Genomic DNA, 21396 nt, shown 5'->3' with positions numbered 1-21396 from the left:
TATATATTACTTTGGTAAGATTGTAACGATATTCTTTTCTTCCCACAATAATATCATTTAGTAGGCATGAATGAATGGTCAGGTAAACAATATACACTTGCGACGGCGACATACTGTTTCATTAGGTTTGTTACACCGTCCTTTGGGAAGAATTGTTTCATTATTTACATTCCCATTGTTATAAAATTCAGGTGGTTCACGAATTTAATACTTATAATTTAAATAACAGAGGTATTTTTACAAAACAGTTCTTAGCTAATGAATGAAAATAAAATTTCCTGGAAATTACACGGATGTGAGACGAAGCGCATCTTTATCTTTATGTCTGTTATTTCTATTGGTTTGAATTATTAATCATACTGTGTATCATATTACATATACGTTTATGCAAAATGGTGCAGAACTAGTCAATACTTAAAATGTTTAGAGTGCTGAGAACAAATACAGTGTTTTTGTTTTAATTTATAAAACAAGATATAAAATCATTTTTACAGTAATAATAACTACAAATATTCCTAAAGGATAAAATGAATTTTCAAGGACTTTTATATATTCTTCAGATCTAGAATCGGATACCTATAAAAAGTAGAGCCTTAAAATTTTGTATAAATATTCTCCATGTGCCCTAGATTGACTTTTACGAATGTGATCTCTAAGTGGAAGAACGTGGATGAATACTTACGTAACTTCAGTGAAATAGAACTTGCTCTAAGATATCTATCTATCTCTATCTATCTATCAATCATATATATATATATATATATATATATATATATATATATATATATATATATATATATATATATATATATATATATATATATATATATATATATATATATATATAGAGAGAGAGAGAGAGAGAGAATTAGATATTTTCCATAAATCTTATGTCTTTCCATATGAAAACACAGGCATTTTGCTCATAATTAAATAAATGGATGAATATACTCACTGTCCACTAGGCAACATTCCATGCATATTGTTAGAGCAAGCAATTGTGAAAAACATGATTTCGCCAGCAATGTATACAAATCCCACAAATACATTCCACATCATCACTTTCCGAGCACTTGGTCTGAATTTTGAGATTACGATTCCAGATATTAGAAATCCAAGGGCCATTGCAACCACGCTGGACGTACCTTTAAAAAAGTAAATAAATTGAATACTACACACAACAATAATTGGACAAGAATATTCCACTTTTTCACATGTTGGTGAATTTAAATATATTTCTCAAATATGATATTTACATTTTATCGAACATTCTCACAACATTGATTTTTTTTGAGATTTTTGATTTTTAAACATCTCAAAATATCACTAATTTCTTCTAAGTATATAAGTTTAATTCAATTTATTGATTCGTAGATCGTATACATGATACTGGATTTGTTAATTGGAAAACATAATTGCATGTTCTTACAATCAAAATTATAAAACTCATGAAGAGTATACAAAGAGTTTTATAGGAGATGCCTTTTCTGTAATTTTTTTGAATTAAAAATTTTTCTCTTTTCTTGTTACAGTGGGTAACATGTTGAATAAGTTTTACCCATGTACAAGGTCTGTGCGGGAAGTAATGTCATACATTTTATTGTGAAGAGACTGTACGTTGTAGCGTGCTCTATCCACTGTGGTGTAAGTCAACTATCGAGCGAGTGCTTGCTCAGTTTTCTCCGAGTTCTCAGAGGTGAAGGTCGGGCTATTACGTAAACCACTATTTCGTCTTTTGTGCAAGTCGCAATGCAGCTATCTGGCCAAACCTAACGTGGCAACGCTGCCCGGCCATTTACTGTCCCGACTTGGCTCCGCAGACTTCTTTTTGTTTTCCTATGTAAAATTCCTCCTGAAAGGACATCGTTACAAAACAATTGACGACGTGAGAGCAGCTTGGGAAATAACTTTAAAAGTACTTCCTGAACAAGTCTTCCAGGATGTCCTCGCAGATTGGACATGCCGCTGGCAAAGATTTATCGACGAAGGAGGACACTATTTAGAAGAATTTTAATATACAGGTATTATTGTTGTTATAATTATGTAAATAAGTGTTTTTGTCTTCATACTTGTAGCCTTCGTGACATTACTTTCCGAACACACCTTCTATGTTACATTTTGTTTATATGTTAATTAATGTGAAAGTAATCTCTTCTACACATATTATAAATGTCTATATCTTTATTTAATTCAAAATTTTCTCAGCTTATATTTGTATGTATATTATTACATGATACAAATATTAACCTAGTAACTTATACAGAAATGAGTCTGTTGTCAGATCTTACTGTTTATTCTAAATATATTTCTATATATGTTCTGAAACCCATATGCATTCTATTTTTCTTTCGGAAGGCACAGAGTTTATTAATGAAGCGAATGAGAGACAAATAATCTTAACTTTTCGAACTTTTTAAAGTTAACGTCCGATTTTTATGTCCTGCAGGCTAAAGGACGACACATATCGCTGTTGAAAATAAATGATTCTGAAAGAGCTTAGTGGAATGGAAATATGGGAGGAAATAGGGAATCCTGAGAAAACACACCAAAAACTTACGTAAGTTGACATTTAACCAGGAATTTCTCGTGCCAGAGATAAGTGGACTAGTCTGAGCCTAATGATGGGCAGTGGGAAAATTCCCGGTGGGAAGGAAAATAAAAAATGGGAATATTACCGGGTTTTTTCCCTGGCATATAAAGTCCCGGGAAGGAATTCATTTCCATTTCTTTACTTTATCTTCCAAATTATAAGAATCATATGACTAATTACTTTATTTTAATTTATCATCATTTACTTCCAGATTTTAAATAATTTGGAGGTTAAAAAAATTAAGATTCGTTGACTGCACTTTATATAACTAATAACGTGATTTTTTTAGAGTTCCATTTCCATTTTCACTAAAAGGAAGCAAAGTGCTAATTTATAAATGATGAAAAGGAACCAGTTTGTAAAGTAATGTAGAAATTACGTAGAAATAGAGATGATTACTATAAATAAATCCCGAACTACCGTTAGTAATAGGCGTCGGTCTGTCTCCTCTCTTTGACCCGAATTTCTGAAGAGGTACTCGGACTTCACTTACATGTGAGTTAACGCATGAAATTTCGAGAAATGGGTAGGAATAGAGGTCCTGTGTGGCAATGTTACGTGCAAAATTATAAAGATAATTCAGTATCTTTCAAATATTGTGAACATAAATATTTATGCGCACATGTTGATAAAATGGTGGGATATGTGTCTTCTGGCAGTTACCCAACTTAATTTGTTTATAACATTTAAAAATTTAATATGTTTATAATATCAGTAGTAGAGTCAAATTTAGAAAATCCACTTACATATAAATTTCAACTGCTTAGCAATTTAAAAGTATGTGAACTTACTATACCATTTTTTCACACATGATTACTTCCATAGAACATAGTGTAAGTAAATATACATTTATGCGTACTTTCTGAATATAATAAAATATTAATAAAATAATATAATACCGTTCAGAATATACATTTTAAAGACCACTCTGGGGACAACAGTAAAAATATACTGTGATATGAAAACGAATTTAACTTTAAAATCATAATATTGAATTGAATTTAATTTAATTTCTCTTTATTTCAGCGGGCGAGGTTCAGCCGGAGGCTGCTCTGTCACCTAACCCTTGTCATCATTACAAAGAAAAGAAAGAAAAAAAATAGACACAAATAAGATACAAGATACAAATAACAACATAACATGATACATTCAATAATACTAAAGATAAATAAAACATAGTAATAGAATGGAATTTTCTTTGCGATTGTACATAAATTCCCGGAAAATTCCCATTTTGGGGAATCTTCCCAGGGAATATTCCCGAAAAATATTTTCCCTGGAATTTACCATCACTATCTGAGCCACCATGTCACCAGGAATAATCTTAAAAGTATGCTAAATCCTCGATATAGCTAGCAATTGTTTTGGGACTTGGCAATTGTGATATTTGTGGTTTGAAGAATGGACCGCTATGGTAATTCTAAGCTAGAGCAGGTTTGTAGATGAAATTGGTGTTACTACTAGTTAAATTTATCAAAAAGGAACAAATTTTATTTTTATTTACTTATTTTTAGTAGTAAAGTGAAATCGAAATTCACCAAAAAATGGAAGTCTGTTGTAAAGGGTGTCCCAAAAATATGGGTCATTTTGAAATTGAAACTAAAAGAAGAAGATGAACCTCAAAGTAGGTAAATTTTTGAAGCAGGTGTATAAAGTATGCAAACTAATTGTATACATTTTAATCACTCGCAATATGACCTTGCTGTTTTGAAGACGATGTTGGTGAAATGGCTAGCATTTTGCACACCGTACGTCATTTTATTACTTTATGACACTTCATGTATAATAAGCCATATGTAGATGTCAGACAAGGTCAGTCTTCATCTCAATGGATTTGCCAATATGCAAAATGTCTGATATTGGATCCCTTGAAAACTAACGTATTCTACAGGAAATGCCCTTACTAAGTAATAAAGTGATTTATGATGTGTAGTCATGTTTTCAACCTCATCTTCAAAACAGGATGGCCATCTTGTGAATTATTAACATATTTACAATTAATTTTATATTCTTCTATAGATTTTAGGGTTCTTTCAAAATTGACTCTTAATTATTTCTTTCCAGTGTTCCTGTGTATCTAAATGTTCGGAAACATGAAAGGTGGCTCTATGGAATCGAACTATATATAAAATTGTTAAGTCTTTAGCTACATCCTTCATCAGATAAGCAAGTAGAAAAAAAGTAAGAAGAAAGAAAAGCAATAATAAAGAACCGAAAGGGAGATACGAAGTCATGTTTGAATCACATGATGATGTTGTCAAATTGAAAGTACGGAGAGTAAAGTGGTGAAAGATAAAACTAATGGGCCAGGGTAAGAGTATTAAGAAGAAATTTAAGCGTGCAGAATTATGTATTTTTAAAAAATGTTTCTTGGCGGGAGCTCCTGTGACTTCAGATCCCACTTTAAGCTGTAGGTCCAGGTATTATATAGCCTTGGTCTTAAAAGGGAGACTTCACTTTAATTCAACCAATCAATCAAAAAAAAAAAAAAAAATAATAATAATAATAATAATAATAAATAAGTAGGGAAAGAAAACCAGAAATCGAAATCATAAAATAGAAAACTAAAAAGGTATTTTTAAAATTTGACGGCCACGGCCACTTGAACATTTCACAGATGTACTCTAACGTTCTTTAGTTATTCCTTTGTTCACTTAGTTTTCTTCTACTCTCTCACTCTCTCTCTCTCTCTTTCTCTCTGTTGATCTGATGAACTATTTAGCGAAAGCACTTATAATATACTTTCTTCTAGGACGTGTTTTGTGTTGTATTTATTATGTTCAGTGCCAAATACGTGTGGAAATTTTACCTTGATGTAGAATATGTCACAAAATCTACTTAATTATCATATATTTTGTTTAAAGCTAGTTAATTGATTACAATGTAGTTATAAACTTACTATTTACATAAATAAGATTAAGAAGCACAATATAACAATTGTAATAGCTGTTTTGGAACTATTGTTTGTGTTCTTCATGAAGAATCTCATAGACACAATAGACTTATTTAATAGAGTATTCCTAACTTTTGCCTTGAATTTATTAATACAGTATTTTGGATTGAGTTTAATTGTTTATATTTGGTCTAGGAATTAATTCGTGCGGTTGGTACGCACACATTGAAGCTGTAGTACAAACACAAAATACATAAATACCTTAAGAAAAATATTGTCCATCGCTAGCCACCACTTTCGCCCATCTGTCAGGCAATGTACGGATTCCGTGGCGAAAGAAGTCCTCATCCTTGGAAGCGATCCAGTCAGAGACCCATGTTTTGATATCTTCTGAAGAAATAAACCGCTGTCCAATCAAATCGTTGTTCATGCAATCGAACAAGTAGTAGTCCGAAGGAGCAACGTCTGGTGAATACGGCGGGTGGGGTAAAACTTTCCATCCGACATTTTCTAAATAGGTTTTGACCGGTTTTGCGACATGTGGGCGAGCGTTATCATGTTGAACAATAAGTTTATCATGTCTGTTCTCCCATTCTGGTCGTGTTCTGGCCAGAGCTTGCTTCAAACGCATTAATTGTCGTCGATAACGTTCTCCATTCATAGTTTCACCCGGTTGCAGCAGCTCATAGTACACCACACCTTTCATATCCCACCATATGCACAGCAGAACCTCTGCATGTGAATATCTCGTTTTGGTTGTGATGGACCTGGTTCACCTGGTTTCACCCAGGCCTTTTTTCGTTTAGGGTTCTCGTAATGGATCCACTTCTCATCACCCGTAATAATTCGATGCAGAAACCCCTTTCTGCTCTGTCGTTGAAGCAGCAATTCGCAAATGGTTTTTCGTCTTTCAACGTCTCTGTCTTTCAATTCATGTGGAACCCAATGTGACATCTTTTGAATCATTCCCATGGCTTTCAAGCGTTTGGAGACTGTTGTTTGATCAACGCCTAATGCTGCTGCAAGTTGTTCCTGCGTTTGACACGAATCCTGCTCGAGCAATGCTGTCAATTCTTCGTCTTGAAATTTTTTTGGCTGTCCAGCTCGCTCTTGGTCTGCCAAGCCGAAATCACCACTTCTAAACCGTGCAAACCACTTCTGACACGTTCGCTCAGCTAGAGCATGGTCACCATACACTTCCACCAAAATACGATGACTTTCAGTCGCACTTTTCTGCATGTTAAAGTAATGCAGCAGGACACCCCGCAAAAACACTTTATCAGGCACAAATTGCGCCATGTTCACTTAACTACAAACTGGTGTTGTTGACGCTTTAATCCACTGCCCTATACTACGAACGATACGCGATTACAGGGGTTTGCAACACATGTGTGGATACACGGAACTGTGGGACGCTCCGTTCGTTGCGCCATCTCTTGTCCACCCGCACGAATTAATTCCTAGACCAAATAGTAAGTTATTAAATAAGCTTATGTACATGAAAAAGTGAGGAGAGGGGGAAAGAAAGTGAGAAGTGTTCAGCTGGATGCTATGTTGTAACGAAGTGTCATTTTCTCACGTTACAGTGTTACCAGTGTACGTAGAGTTCAGTACAGGAATATAAAAGTGTGCAGCTGACCCTTGTCAGTTCAAAACTTCAAATAACGTGTAAATGAATCGTACATTGAGGATGTCAGAACTGACAAGTTGCGACCAGGATTTTGTGAATTCTGTATTTGGTAGAGCATAAAGCATGGGATTTGACCTGGGTTGTATTTAAATAAAATTGACCATACACAAAAAGAGACAGATTGTGTTGTTGAAAGGGTTGAAATAGGTGTGAAAGGAAATAACAAATAGGATTGGTTAATCTACTAGTACTCATTTGCAGACTTTGGTGTTCTTTTCCTCGTGGTTTCTTCGTGGATCGGCGCTCGTCCACACATAAATCTCCTCTGATCTCCTCAGCGGGGAAACAGTTAAAAATTAAGAGATAGCGCGATTCAACCAAAGAAGTCAGTGTTTTAGCGGTGGTTGACTTAACCAAAATTGAAGTTACTTTATAAAAGATAACACATTGTTGTCAACAACTATACAACGTTGATGGTGACAAATGCTCCTAAAGATAGAGCAAAGTATAACTTTAGGGAAACTTAAAATCGTTGCTCGCGCTGCTACATCTTGCCTGGTTTGAGATCCAACTTCAACTACCCCTTCCAAAACATTTCCAATCGTTTTGTTCAACGTTCCTTCCGGGTTAATATCCTACTTCATTGAAAGTTTCTTCTGTCTCGTCAAAAAGTGCAGATTACATAGATTAACCATAGGTGAGGTGATGACAGAAATGCGGACAGGGATACAATCTGCTGTTTTATTTTTTAAGAAATTACCCATGTAAGAATAAGACAGGGAGCAAGAAAACTTCCTTATTTGTAAAGTACATAAACTTAGAAAAAAAGAATAGAAAAGCGACTAGAACAGAGATTAAACGACGATGTTTTTCATTAAATTCAATTTAAAATAAAATATCCCAAGGTTCGAAATAAGATCGCTCATAATGTATGTAAATACATAACAAATTCATATATCTTTACACAAGTAATGGGACGGCCAGGTCGGTAGAAGTATAGCAGAATGAAAAGCTAAATGAGAAGAATGAAGAGAAAACAGTCCCTCTCTTCTTCCCGTCCAATTCACACACACATATGTACAAATATGATGCAGATAACAGTATGTACAGTCCGCAATAAAAAACCTGCAACATGAGTATATAAGTTTATTGTGAAACGACGAAGTCTTTTGCTCCAAAATGAGTGTGCATGGCAGGACGCCGAGATTTTTCCTGGCGTGATTCGTGCCACTTAGACGTTATATTGATTCTCTGGGCTATTAGGCGTAGTTTCACAATAAACTTACATGCTCATGTTGCAGGTTTTTTTGCTGCGGATTATATAATGCATAAACGTTTGCAAATCTCTATATGACTTTGCTATACGTAGTTAGTATAACATCGTCATTCCACATTTACCTCCGACAACTAATTGGAGAGCATAAGGATACGATTGCAAGTGACAATAAAATAGTTAAACTGGGCGTCAATGAAAACAGGGGAAAAGAATATGTATATTGTGGTAGCTGTGAGTACAAAATTAGAAGCCAAGAGTGAAGAGTTTACATATTTCATTTCGGAATACAACTAACAAATTACAATTACAGTGAAAACTCTACTAACGGACACCTCTATAAAGCAGACACCTCCCGTAACGGACATATTTTATAATCCCCAAACATTGCAATAGGAAAAAAATACATTGGCATACCACTCTAAAGCGGACACTCTAGTACAGACACGGACAGTCTTTTCTATCTTTATAGGTATTATTTACCTCCGTATTACGGACACTTTCTCTAGAAACAAGTTGAAAAGTATAGTAAAAATACATTTTAGTAATTCATACGTGTGTCACCAAGGAATCATTGTGACATTTTGCCTTCTCAACTGTCTGCTCAGCAACCCAGACAAAGCGTCTCTGTTTAACAACACCCTTATGTTCTTTGCTTGTACCCCACTCCCACTCAAGGTGTTTTAGACACAAAAGTGATTGACAGTTGCCCGCCGTTTTAAATGCCACGTTATGCTACTGTCCCTCTGGAATCTTAACCAAGCAGAAGGCAAGTTTGGTATTTTTGCCCGCGGGTACGCATATTGTCTCAAGAAAGACAATACTGAACTGCAATTAACCCACAATCTAAGCAACATACTGAAAACGTAGTAAGTAGTGATAAGTGTAAAGTGCAGAGAACTATAACATCTTATTTCCATTTTGTGCCTGAAACATAGAGTATTGGAAGGCGGAGGATAATGCAGGTAGCGTAAATTTTTGGTATTATTCGTAAATACATGATTCATGCAAAAATATATTTTCTAATTGAAATATTACCTTATTTACTAATTCACGTAACAAAATATTGAAACCTTTTTAAGGCAGACACCTCTCTATAGCGGACAAGTTTTGATTCCCCGCGGCTGTCCGCTTTAGAGAGGTTTCACAGTACATGAAAAGACAAAACCCAATAAAATTTGACAATATACTCAGATCTTTTATCACTAAACATGTTTGATGAGGAGGGAGAAAAGAAGCATTACTAATAGGGATGCTTCAGTTAGTTTCTTTAGGTAGGATCAAAATATGGTTGGGGGGAAAATTGCCGTTCCCTCTCGGCAACTCGCACCCTCACTAACAGCTAAAGTAAAGAAATAACAACCAAATGAAGATGAACTAAATCTAACTTCCTGCAAAACTTAAATGTACTCACTTCATATTTACACAAAGTTTCAAACTTACCAATTACGAAACTAGCATCGGCAGGAGCCTTACTGAATTGAATTTCCATGTATTTTGGAATAAATGTCATATAGCCTGAAGCTCCAAGCACGTAGAATACTGAACCAGTAACGTTACACATTAATATTTTATTTCTGAGTAAGCGTGATACGGCCTGTCCAAAATCTGGAAGAAAAATAAACATTGTTTTATAATCTCATATCTCAAGTAGGTTATGTTTGCAGAACTACGAGAAGTGATCGGAAACTAAGGTTACCAAGCCTGCAGTGAAACGTATATATATTACTTCATACAACCAATAAAGCCAACAGATAGTACATACATTATGTTATTTTTCGTCATAGGCTCTATATCGGCTGGGACACACTTATCGCATCGTGGGATAAATTTGAAGGTTCCATCCTTGTAGAAGTCCTGTCCTTGCGTATTCAGCCACTATCTTACGAAGTTCAAACTTTCCGGTATTGCAGAATTCCGTGCACACTGTGACGAACGCTTCCGAACAACATTCTTAACTCTGCCATCAGATGCCGTAACGTGATCCTCCTTGTCCTGAATCAGCTCCTCCACGTGTTCAAATGTGTTAATGCCGTGGTGGGTCGGTCACTCTATTCGTCGTCGATGACGTTTTCTCTACCAACCGCAAACTTTCGACACCATTCTGCGACATGCTGACGAGATATTACAGTTTCTCGATAGATCTCTACCTGCTACCGGTGAATTTCAGCCGCGGTTACGTGTTTCGCCCACAGGAATCGAATAACTGAGAGGATTTTTTCGCCAAACCAGTTTCCTTAACGAGTCACCATTTGTGTTTATCTACAACTAACGCCGCGGGTAAACTCTGCACAGTTGCCAACTCCATGTATTACAATTACCGCACACTTCCCCATTCCTCTATACCAGATGAAACTCCAGAAATATCAGCCTTGTATCGTTAATTTCTGATTCTTCCTCATATATGTAAAATTCTACACATGAAATTGAAGGACTTGGAGGTATTTTTGTACTTTTCAAAACTGTTGAGAAATTTTTTGACTAAGTCCTGGGAACACAACTCACTTCGTGAGTAAACTATTTTTTCACGGGAAGGGAGGAGCACGGTGGCACAGGGGTAGAGTGCTCACTTGAAGCGCAAGAGTTTTCAGGTTCGATTCCAGGTCATGTGATGAATTTGTGGTGGACAACATCACGTCTGTTAATTTCCTCGGTGTTCTCCCGTTTCCTTCCACATTATTATACCATCTATTCCTTTCAACATACTTTCATTAGGGGCTGCGGTGGCTCAGTGGCAGAGCGTTCGCCTCTGGTGCATAGGGTCTCGGGTTCAAACCCTGCTCCCGCCAAGTAAACTTTGTGGTGGACAAACACCGTGTGCGTGGATTTCCTCGGGGTTCTCCCGTTTCCTCCCACTTTCTTTATGCCACCATTTCATTCGTTTCTTATCTTCACCGTCTCCTTTAGCCTAACCGGCATAACCGTGGGACGTAAAACTCAAAAATTTCATTTCATTTCATTTTCATCTTTTCATTAATCATCCGTCTGTTTTAACCTACAAGGCAAAACATCCGACATAAAACTTACACTTATTTTTTTTTTCTTCCCCTTTTGCGAATTTTCTAAGAGAAATTATAATGCTTTATTCTAGAGTTATCGATGAGAAGTTATTTCTGGGTTATGAACAAAATTTTTAGAGACGTTTTCATTGGTCACTATCACACCTGTATTCGTAGTCATATTAATTTCCAAGCGATTAGGCGTCAAACTACAAGCGTTATTTTCTGAAAAAATTGTAACTGCCTGCACAATCGTTGTAAACAATAAGAAAACCGTAATAGAGAAAGATGAAACAAAGACTCGAAATATTTCGTATTATTTAAATCTATAAATTCGTCTATGGGTTGGTCTAAACGTTCAATAATATACGTATGTGTAATAATAATATGTGAAGAATGTGGAAGAGTGTAATAGTTAATAATTTGTGGAGAATGTGGTATAGCAAATAGTTTGTTAAGAGTGTGAGAGTACTGTTAATAATCTGTAATGGGGCATAAAAATGGCCGGCTTTCGCATAATTTATAAATTTGTGTAAGCAAAAATAAAGTTGAAATATACGACCGAGCTTGTCATAAATACTGTAAAAAATATTATTTAGTAACATAAAAATAATAATTAATAAAGTACATTTAAAGTTTATGTGCATGTATCTGTACCTGTAAATAAAAAATAGCTTAGTTTAAAAGTAGTTATTTTTAATAGTAAAAGTTATAGCTGTATACCAATATCAAAACACACAAAAGCACCATCAAGCTTAAATATAAACTTTAAAAATAACTTTAAAAAACTATTTTACATACCAGAGTGATCAATACATGGAGAGGAGATATTTTTTATTTTATTTATTGAACAAATTCCCAGATATAGCATAACTTTGCCATTTTACACAGGGAAATGTTAACAAACAGAAAAAAAAGGAAAAACAACAAGAACAAAAGCAATGTCAACAAATAGAGCAAAAACAATATTATTTCGCCAAAACTTGTTTAATTGCTCTTTCAAACACAGGGTAGCTCGAAAAAATGTCCACCAGTTGTTAAATGATTATAACAGTTCGGTATTCTGTAAAAAAGAGACCTCTATATAATTGCCAATCTAGGGTGGACAAGATGAAATAGATGGGTGTTCAGGGTTATGTGGGAAGGAACACATAAGGATAGTTCCTGAAGTAATGTTTCCGATCTCAAGTTTCCATTAACTATTTCAGTGAAGAAATTTCAGGTCAGAGTTATTTCTGCGTACTCCGGAATCTGGATATTAAGGTATCGCAAGAGTCCATCCTTAGGTAATATTCGAAGTGAGGGAATACGAAAGAGTACTACTGCAATAAAGAAATTAACAATAGAATCAAGTCTAAAGAGATGTGTTGGTGAGGCCATGGCCCATATGGGAGAGCAGTGTTCGATTTTGGGCGCTATTAGAGTTTTATAAAAAGTTGCTAAGGAAGAAACAGGGCGTAGTTCAATAAATCGAAAAACATGTCCCAACATGCGCATTGAATTCTTAAGTATTTAGATGTGGTCAGAGAATGTAGAATTGTTGATGTCATCAAATATATTGGGGGAATAGGCCACTAACCTACAAGTTACTGGTATTCTCTAAGATATGGCCTAAGTAAATCTCCACCATATAAACTTACAATTTTCGATCTTTATCACCAGTAAACCGATCTTGGTTCGGATGTGAGGAGCAAAATACATTTAACATCTTCGAAAAAACTTAAAATTGGCTGTCAATTCCAACTCATTGAATACTGAGGTAATTAGATATCTGCATATACAGTCTTCTTTATTGTTCCACAAAGATATCATAAAATTGCCTATTAAAATTTCAAGTACATTTTTTATTCTTTTCGGGTAGCCATGGCTCAGTGGTAGAGCGTTCACCTCTGGTGCAGGGATCCCAGGTTTCATCCCACTTCGCGCCAAGTAAGCTTTGTGGTGGACAACCACCATGTGCGTGGGTTTCCTCGAGGTTCTCCCGTTTCCTCCCACTTTCATCATTCCACCATTTCATATATTTCTTGTCATCACCGTCTTCTTTAATCTAACGGGGATAAACGTGGGACGAAAAACTTTAAGATTTAATTTGATTTCATGTTTTTACGATTATAATATTTTCTTTCATCTTGTAGACTTTCGAAAGCAGGCTTGCCAATAATACGATAATTAATCGTGATATACGATAGTTTAAGCCTTAGTGCTATATACGGTAATGAATTTGCGATAATAAGTGAATATGCAATAATTTTAGAATGCACACTTTTTTTTCAGTTTTTGAATATTCAAATAAATTGTAGATGTGCGTTAAATAATTATAAAACACACGCCCTGAGGTTTTTAATACTCATTCCCACTAAAATAAATCAATAACGATCTAAGAATTAATAAATGACAACCCTGTATCTTCTTTAAATTCAATTTAGAGAGTGGAAATATTGTTGTTGTTCTGAATAGTGTTAATAATAATTTTAAAAAGAACAGTAACTCCGATTTGGAGTTCGAAACCCAAGATTACTAGATAAGTTTATTACATATTATTATTATTAGTAGTAGTATTATACTTTTATTTTACAATTATCACCTGCACACGGAATATACGATATTTTTTTTTATTATACGATAATTTTCAAGAGGAAAATGGATAATTTTCTTCTCTGAGGTTGGCAACTCTGCTCGAAAGTAAAGAAATTTGTATGTGATTACGTCATCCAGTTGCTAGATCAGTTGACCAAATGCCTCTACCATTCACTTTCGGTTAATAGCTAACATTTCGAATGTTTCAATCCTAATTGGTCCAGAAAAGATGTTTCTTTCAGTGGTGTAATACTGGAATTGCTGGTAGTAGATATACGCTAATTCCTTTTCAGAAATAAACTTTATACCTACACATATATACGCTCGTCCTTTCATAAATTTAAGGTTAGTACAAAGGGTGTTCAAAAAGTTTTGCACAGTCGTCTCTATTTTTTTTTTTTTTTATTTGTTGCAGGAGGAGAATGAAATTTTTTGTGAACATACTTGGAACATTTAGCTATAAGTTGGTATATAAAAGTATTTTCTTTTATTTACAGGTGAGCCATAATGGACCGTGAAGTAGATGTCAGGTTGCGACAACACTCGGTGATGGAGTTCCTTTTCAAGAATGGCATTGACTGACACATCGATTCACAGGAAGTTGCTCCCTGTTTATGGGGAGGACACATTGGATCGCAGCAGTATCCAGCGGTGGTTGCAGAGGTTTAAAGAAGGTGATTTTTCTCTACTGGACAATCCACGATGCGGTAGACCATCGACGGTAGTGAGTGATGTGAATAAGGAGACCATTAATCAAATCATCCAAGGACAAGCTCCACAATTAACAAGGACCGTTACTGTTTGCCATTGGACAAGCTGCGACGTGCCATCAAGACCCACATACCACAGCTTCAGGGTAAGCTCATCAGACTACACCATCACAATGGCAAACCCCATACAGCCCTTGTGACGCAGGAGAAAATCACGAAAATGGGTTGGAAAATTGTTCCTCGTCCTCCCTACGGTCCGGACTTGGCTCCGTCTGATTTTTTTTCCTCTTTGGTCGTCTGGAGGCCCACCTGCGCGGTAAAACATTTGATAGTGAGGAAGACCTTATTTCCTGTGTCAAGCGATGGTGTAAAAGTCAATCCCCAGAATTTTACCAAAGTGCATTTACATCATGGAAAGAACGTTGGACCAGATGCGTCACAGCTGATGGAGGCCACATTGAGTAGGTTCAGTGTACAGCTAAATATTCGAAGTATGTTCACAGAAAATTTCATTCTTCTCTTGCAAGAAATAAAAAAAAAAAAAAAATAGAGACCACTGTGCAAAACTTTTTGAATACCCTTTGTATATGCTACACTATAAAAATATTAGATGGCTATACGCTGCATTATATCTAACCTTGCGATTGATGCAAACAGATGCCAGAGCTGAATGTTAATTCCTTTTTTCGCAATAGATGAAACCAAACGAAAAGACTGGAATAATCTTCAGCACGCAATAACACTTGCACAAACAAATGAAAGTGACTCCTTCTTGTCATAAATTAAAGGACAAGAATAATCTTCAACATTACATTTTTAAAGACTTATTTTCATCTATTTGTTCACGATTACTCTCGTCTTTTTAATATTTTTTAACCCCACACCTCCTTCCTTTCAATTTTTTTTTCACCATATATTCATGACCATTGATTTTACCTTTCTAAAATTTATTTTCATCCTATGTTCAGCATCTTTATTTCCAACTTCCTGACATTTATTTTCATTCCAAATGTATTATCTTTGACTTTATTTTCCTCGTAACATTTATTTTTATCATCATATTAATCATAGTAAGTTTCGTCGTTTTAACACTTATTTTTATCCCATAATCATCATCATTGCTTTCTTCTTTTCAAACATTTTTTTTTCATGTCATATTCATCATCACTGATTTTGCTTTTGCAAAATCTACATCATCACCATCATCATCATAAGAATTCTGCCAATATTGGTAGGTAACTTGCCACAACTGAGAAGCTTCCATGCTCCACGGACTTCCGCTAACCTCTTTGTCTTCACGTACGATTTCTCTGTTTTGGTATCGTCCGTTAATTGTACTCTCCTTCGCCCCCTCCATATCTTTCCTGCCACCATATCTCTAGCATGTCCTCTTGATACAGTTCTTTCTTAGCCAATGTCCCAACCAGTTTCTCATCCTTTTCTTAACGATATCTAGAATTGTTCTTTTTCCCTCCATTTCTAACATCATCTCACTCGTTTTCTGCTCAACCCAACTAATTCTCTCCATTCTTCTCCACACCTACATTTCGAAAGTTTCCAATCGTTTTTAGTCATTTTTGTGTAATGTCCATGTTTCTCATCCAAACAGTACAATACTCCAGACGAAGCATTTGAGTCTTTTTCTCAACTCTTTATTCAAGGTCCCACAAAATAGTATTTTCTTCCTCCTAAAGGCTTCTTTCGCCATTCCTATCCTTGTTTTTATTTCACGTTCACATTTCATATCATTACTAATAATACTACCCAGGTATCGAAAACTAGCCACATGTTCTATCTTCTCCCCTCCTATATTTGACACTGACCCATTCGTTCTACATAAGGCTCCAAAATTGGCGGAAGCTATAGAGCAAGCCAAAAGGCATGTTCAGAACAATGAAACATAATTCAAACAGTGGTCTGAAACAGAACGGTGTGACTTTTGCTGAACTAGAGAAGAGTTTTCTGGTGGTCAGGACCCCTAAGAGAGTCTCAAGAGGTGTTGTGAAGGGAAGTGAAAAAGACAAATACAATATAATTAGAATCTAATAGTAGAAAAATATATTTTTCATATTGTTTTTTAATTTCTTATTTTAATAGAAATTTTTATTCCATATTTATTGTCAAGTACGTTACTAATTGCCAAATATTGTTCATAATTAGAGAGGAATTGATTTCGTTTCTAATTCTGATTGTTGGTTGTTCTTTGCAAAGTTATACATATGTGTGTGTAAGGCTTATATAGTGTGATCCATTTATAATGATAGTAGTAAATAACTATATCAGAAATCGTAAAAGGCATAGAAGCGAAATTTTGCACCAAAAAATTATAGGGAGGGGGGACAACGTTCTAGATATTTGTATTTGTGGAAATTATTGAAAATTATGGCTGTTTTCCTTATCCTTTTTAGCATTACAGCAATAGTTTTTAGTAGCCGTAATTACAAGTTCTAGCAATTACATGATTTAAGCAATGTTACAAACTTCAGCAATATTTATCATATCTCCAGAACACTTTGAGATATCGAAGTGCTGTAAACGGCAAAATAATCTGTACGTACATTTCACACCATACAAGCAACTAGATATGATACTTACCTAAGCATGTTTTCGAAATAAAGCCTTTCAAAAAAATTCAAAGTTTTCAATCCGTGAAACTTCGTTCCTATTCATTCGAAACAAGGCGTACCATGACCATGGTATCCAAAGCTAAGGTACCGGTACTTTCAATGTGCATTATCCTGTCCATTTTAGTTGTGATTTATGTGTGATAAAAGCTTCCAAACTTTAAATGTGTATGATACTATAACATCCTTAGTTTGCAACACTGAATAATACATGTGGTATTTTAAGTTTTCGTTTGACATGTTGATTTGAAATATATAATAATCTGACATAGTGCTATTAGAAAAAATAACTTTATATTGGGTTGATACCCAAAATTTGAGAACTACGAAGGTCTTCGAAACAAATATTCATTACAATCTCTTGAAAGCAGAAGAAGTCATTTCATATTATCTTTCTTACATAAAATAATTCATGGTGCAATAGATTCAGAATATTTGTTATCAGAAATCAAAATTCGCGTCTCACATAGAGCAACGAGACCCCATAATGACATATTCCATCTCTCAGCGCAAAGGACTAATGCATTAAATGTATCCTGTCAGAAAAATATGTATATTGTATAATAAGATGTCACAAGAACACCCAGATATAGATATTTTTAGTTATAAACAAAATTTTCATTCTAAATACATTTGCTGTATCCTGTATATCGTGCTATCTGTATTTTGACGTATATTTTGCTTTCATATTATTATTTTATTATATATGTATTTTAGAGTGTATTACGATCGAATTGAGGTCATGCTATTATGTTATTATATGCGTATTTTAAAGTGTATTACCATACAATAAGGGAAAACTGTAATTAGGCATGTGCCTGTTGTTTTTCCGAAATAAATAAATAAATAAATACCAGTGTTCATCCGATGATGATACAAAATACCAAGGACGTTGTCCCTCTCCCTATAATTGCTAGGTGCAAAAATTTCGCTTCTCTGCCTTTTACAATTTTTGAGACATTTATTACTATCATTATAAATAGACCACCCTGTATACAATACAAACCCTGTATATAAGCGATAGGCAGCAATAACCAAAAAGCTTATTAGAATTCAAAAATTAATTTACGGGGTGCATGTGTTAAGATAATGTGATAAAAGGGTTTGAGTTTGTTTGTTTGTTGAAGCATAGTGTGTGACTTTCAGCACTGAGCCTACAGAGACTTAGACCTACAATTTCAGAATTAATCCCAACCACTGTAACACTTCATAGTTTAATGTTCCTCCGCCAGGAGTCGAACCCGTTACCACGTACACCAAAAGAGCATGTTATAGCCATTAGACCAGCGGAGATGGATCAATTTGAGGAAATAAAAATCTAATTATTTTATTGATAAATTATGTGTACTATAATTTGATGCTTGAAGTCTGATACGTGCAGTTCACAGAGTTCTGTTTGAGTTTGAGAAACCAAGAAATAAGAGACTTTTGGGTAGACCAAAATGAGATGGGAGACTAAGGAAATGGATAATAAGAGTAGAGAGTGAATTTACTTGGGAAGAAGAAAGTTTTGTTTGTGGGGGCGATGAACCTTCGTCTTCCTTACGTCATAGAGTTAGACTTGTTTAGTGAATTTCAAACTAACTTTCAGATGTCGTAACACACATATTTCATTATTAATAATGTACAGCCTTGTTAAAAATAGAACTGGCCATCCATCTATCCTTGCAAACCCCTGTAGTTTCACTCACTCGGAATTAAATCAAGAAGCACAGGGGGCCGCGGTGGCTCAGTGGTAGAGCGTTCACCTCTGATGCCTGGAGTCCCGGGTTCAAACTCTGCTCCCGCCAAGTGAACTTTGTGGTGGACAAACACCGTGTGCGTGGGTTTCCTCGGGGTTCTCCCGTTTCTTTCCACTTTCTTCATTCCACCATTTCATTCATTTCTCATCTTCACCGTCTCCTTTAGCCTAGCCTGCATAACCGGGAACGTAAACCTCAAAAATTTCATTTCATTTCATTTTCAAACAAGTACGGATTTTCTTTTTTAATCGAGATCTTTTTAAAAGTCAAAGCATTAGAATTTTCAACGTATAACTACCAGAATATGCTCTTCTAAAACAAGGTTGGTAGCAAATATTTTTTTGAACATGACTGTACATACTAACAATGTAAATTTAACACTAGATTCAAAGCTATGGTTTTTGTGCTTATGTGTGTGTGGGACAAAACAATGATCTGACACGTGATTGATTGTTACCAATTGTTAATTTACAATAAGTGATTTCCATAGTGACACTGAAGTTTCAGAGGGCGGTGTAAGTTGGAACGGTGTTCACGTATATTTTTCAACGTACAAAAGCTTTCCTTTAAAAATGGCAGTCAAGCAATCAACAGAAAGTATAATGACTATAGGCGAGCGTTTTCAACGACAAACGTCCTCTTTATCGCTAGCTATGCAATTAAAAATTGATCGCCTCACTAAACATATGCGCATTAGATTTGGACCTTTAATTGCTTTTAAATTCAAAATGGGCGCACAAAGGAGGCTAGAACATCTACAAATTGCTAGTCTAAGAGCCGACCCTTCTAACTTTGTAGATGTAAGAAACGACCTGATTACACGTACTTGTGTTTTTGAACAAAATGATAAAAATAAATCTTACAGTAACAAATTCGAATCTCAAAATAAGGTACTGTTTCACTGCGAACAAAATTCGAAATTTCAAACTAGAAAAAAGTTTGATCTAAGATGTTCTGGTGCTGATCATAAGAAACGAAAAGTAGCAGTAATTTATGACATGTCTGTGGAATTCTATCCAAATGATACGAAGCCTCGTGCTGTGAAATTCTACAACAACAGAAAACGGACACAACCAACTCAGAGTTCTGATTACAAAAATGAAAACCTGTGTAGAACTGTTTTACCAGCAAAACAACTTGAATCGAGGATCAAACTGGAAACAAAGTGTGTGAATTTTAAAAAGAATAACATCTGGAAGCAACCATTCCTTAAAAGGTGCACTAACAGAAGATTAAAAAGGTCCACGAAACGACTCAAAAATACAGCTTCAGATCATGAAAGGATTCCCACAAAACAAGAACTGGACACGGAACTGGACGAATATATGGCAAGTGTTAGATTCAGTTTAGACCAGAAGGCAACGAAAAATGTAACAAAAGTTTTGGAGCCATACAAAGAAGTTTGTTAAATTTTATTGTTTTTCTTTTCAACTTGAAAGAAAACCTGAAGATATTGAAGAAAAATATAGTTCAATAAATTTTAGTGTTATATGCAAATATCTTTACCAGTGTGATTATTTTATTTACTTATTTGAACTTGAAATTTTTGAATATTGTTTTCATTAAGGAAAATTTATTTTCGAATTAGTTTTTGTCTATTTGCCATAGTACTCATAATGTTTGTAATGCAATGTGTTCCAAGTACGAAAAGATAAATGAAGAAACGGTCTTTAGATCATAATCAGCTGCAATCCAAAAATTTACCTGGCCGTTTCTAACGTTATGACCTGTCAGTGGTATAGGGAACAAGCTATTTCGTAAGAAAAGAGGAAAGAGACCTTTGAATAGTTAGAACGAAAATTGGAGTCACTATCCTCGACTAACCTGACCGTTTTCAATATCCTGTCCTAACGGCAGTAATCAATTAGGGGTTGAAGAGCTTCGTCTAGAAGCTGTTCTAGGTTAAATGAGATTTTTATTTAGTGTGTGTGTGTGTGTGTGTGTGTGTATTCCATTTCTGGAACGCATTGAGCAATTTCAATCGAACTTGTCATATGACGGTCACTCTTAAAAAAAAAAAAAAAAAAAAAAAAAAAAAAAAAAAAAAAAAAAAACTGTGGAGGTGACACCAATATTAGATTGGTTTACCTTAATAGTTACGAATTTCTGCACTTAGCAACGCCTGAATCAGGTTTAATTTCTTTTTCTACTTGTGCGCAAGGACGGAGTAGGAAAAAAATTGTTTAACGTCCCTCGATTGTGGTCCAAGGCTAAGAGAGACGGTGATGATGAATGGTAGTGAAGAAATTGGTGGAATGAAGAAAGTGGGAGGAAACAATCGAGGGACGGAACTGCGAGAAAATCCACGCACACGGTGTGTGTCCACCACAAGCTCATTTGGACGAACCAGAATCGAAC

At 35.1% G+C, this 21396-nt stretch overlaps 1 protein-coding gene across 1 annotated transcript in view; it reads right to left on the bottom strand.

The window, feature by feature from the left end:
- LOC145683611 (solute carrier organic anion transporter family member 74D-like) overlaps nt 1-21396 on the bottom strand; it is a 73091-nt gene that overhangs the window by 32603 nt on the left and 19092 nt on the right. Inside the window, exons 5-6 of the mRNA XM_081754950.1 lie at nt 9830-9994; nt 956-1145 (exon numbers count right to left, since the gene is read on the bottom strand). Coding sequence (XP_081611076.1) covers nt 956-1145; nt 9830-9994 — 355 coding nt within the window. The remainder of the gene's footprint in view (nt 1-955; nt 1146-9829; nt 9995-21396) is intronic.

The sequence above is a fragment of the Thermobia domestica genome, chromosome 4 (assembly GCF_964235325.1).
Source record: "Thermobia domestica chromosome 4, izTheDome1.hap1.1, whole genome shotgun sequence".
NCBI lineage: Eukaryota > Metazoa > Arthropoda > Insecta > Zygentoma > Lepismatidae > Thermobia > Thermobia domestica.
This window is presented reverse-complemented; position numbering and strand designations above follow the sequence as displayed.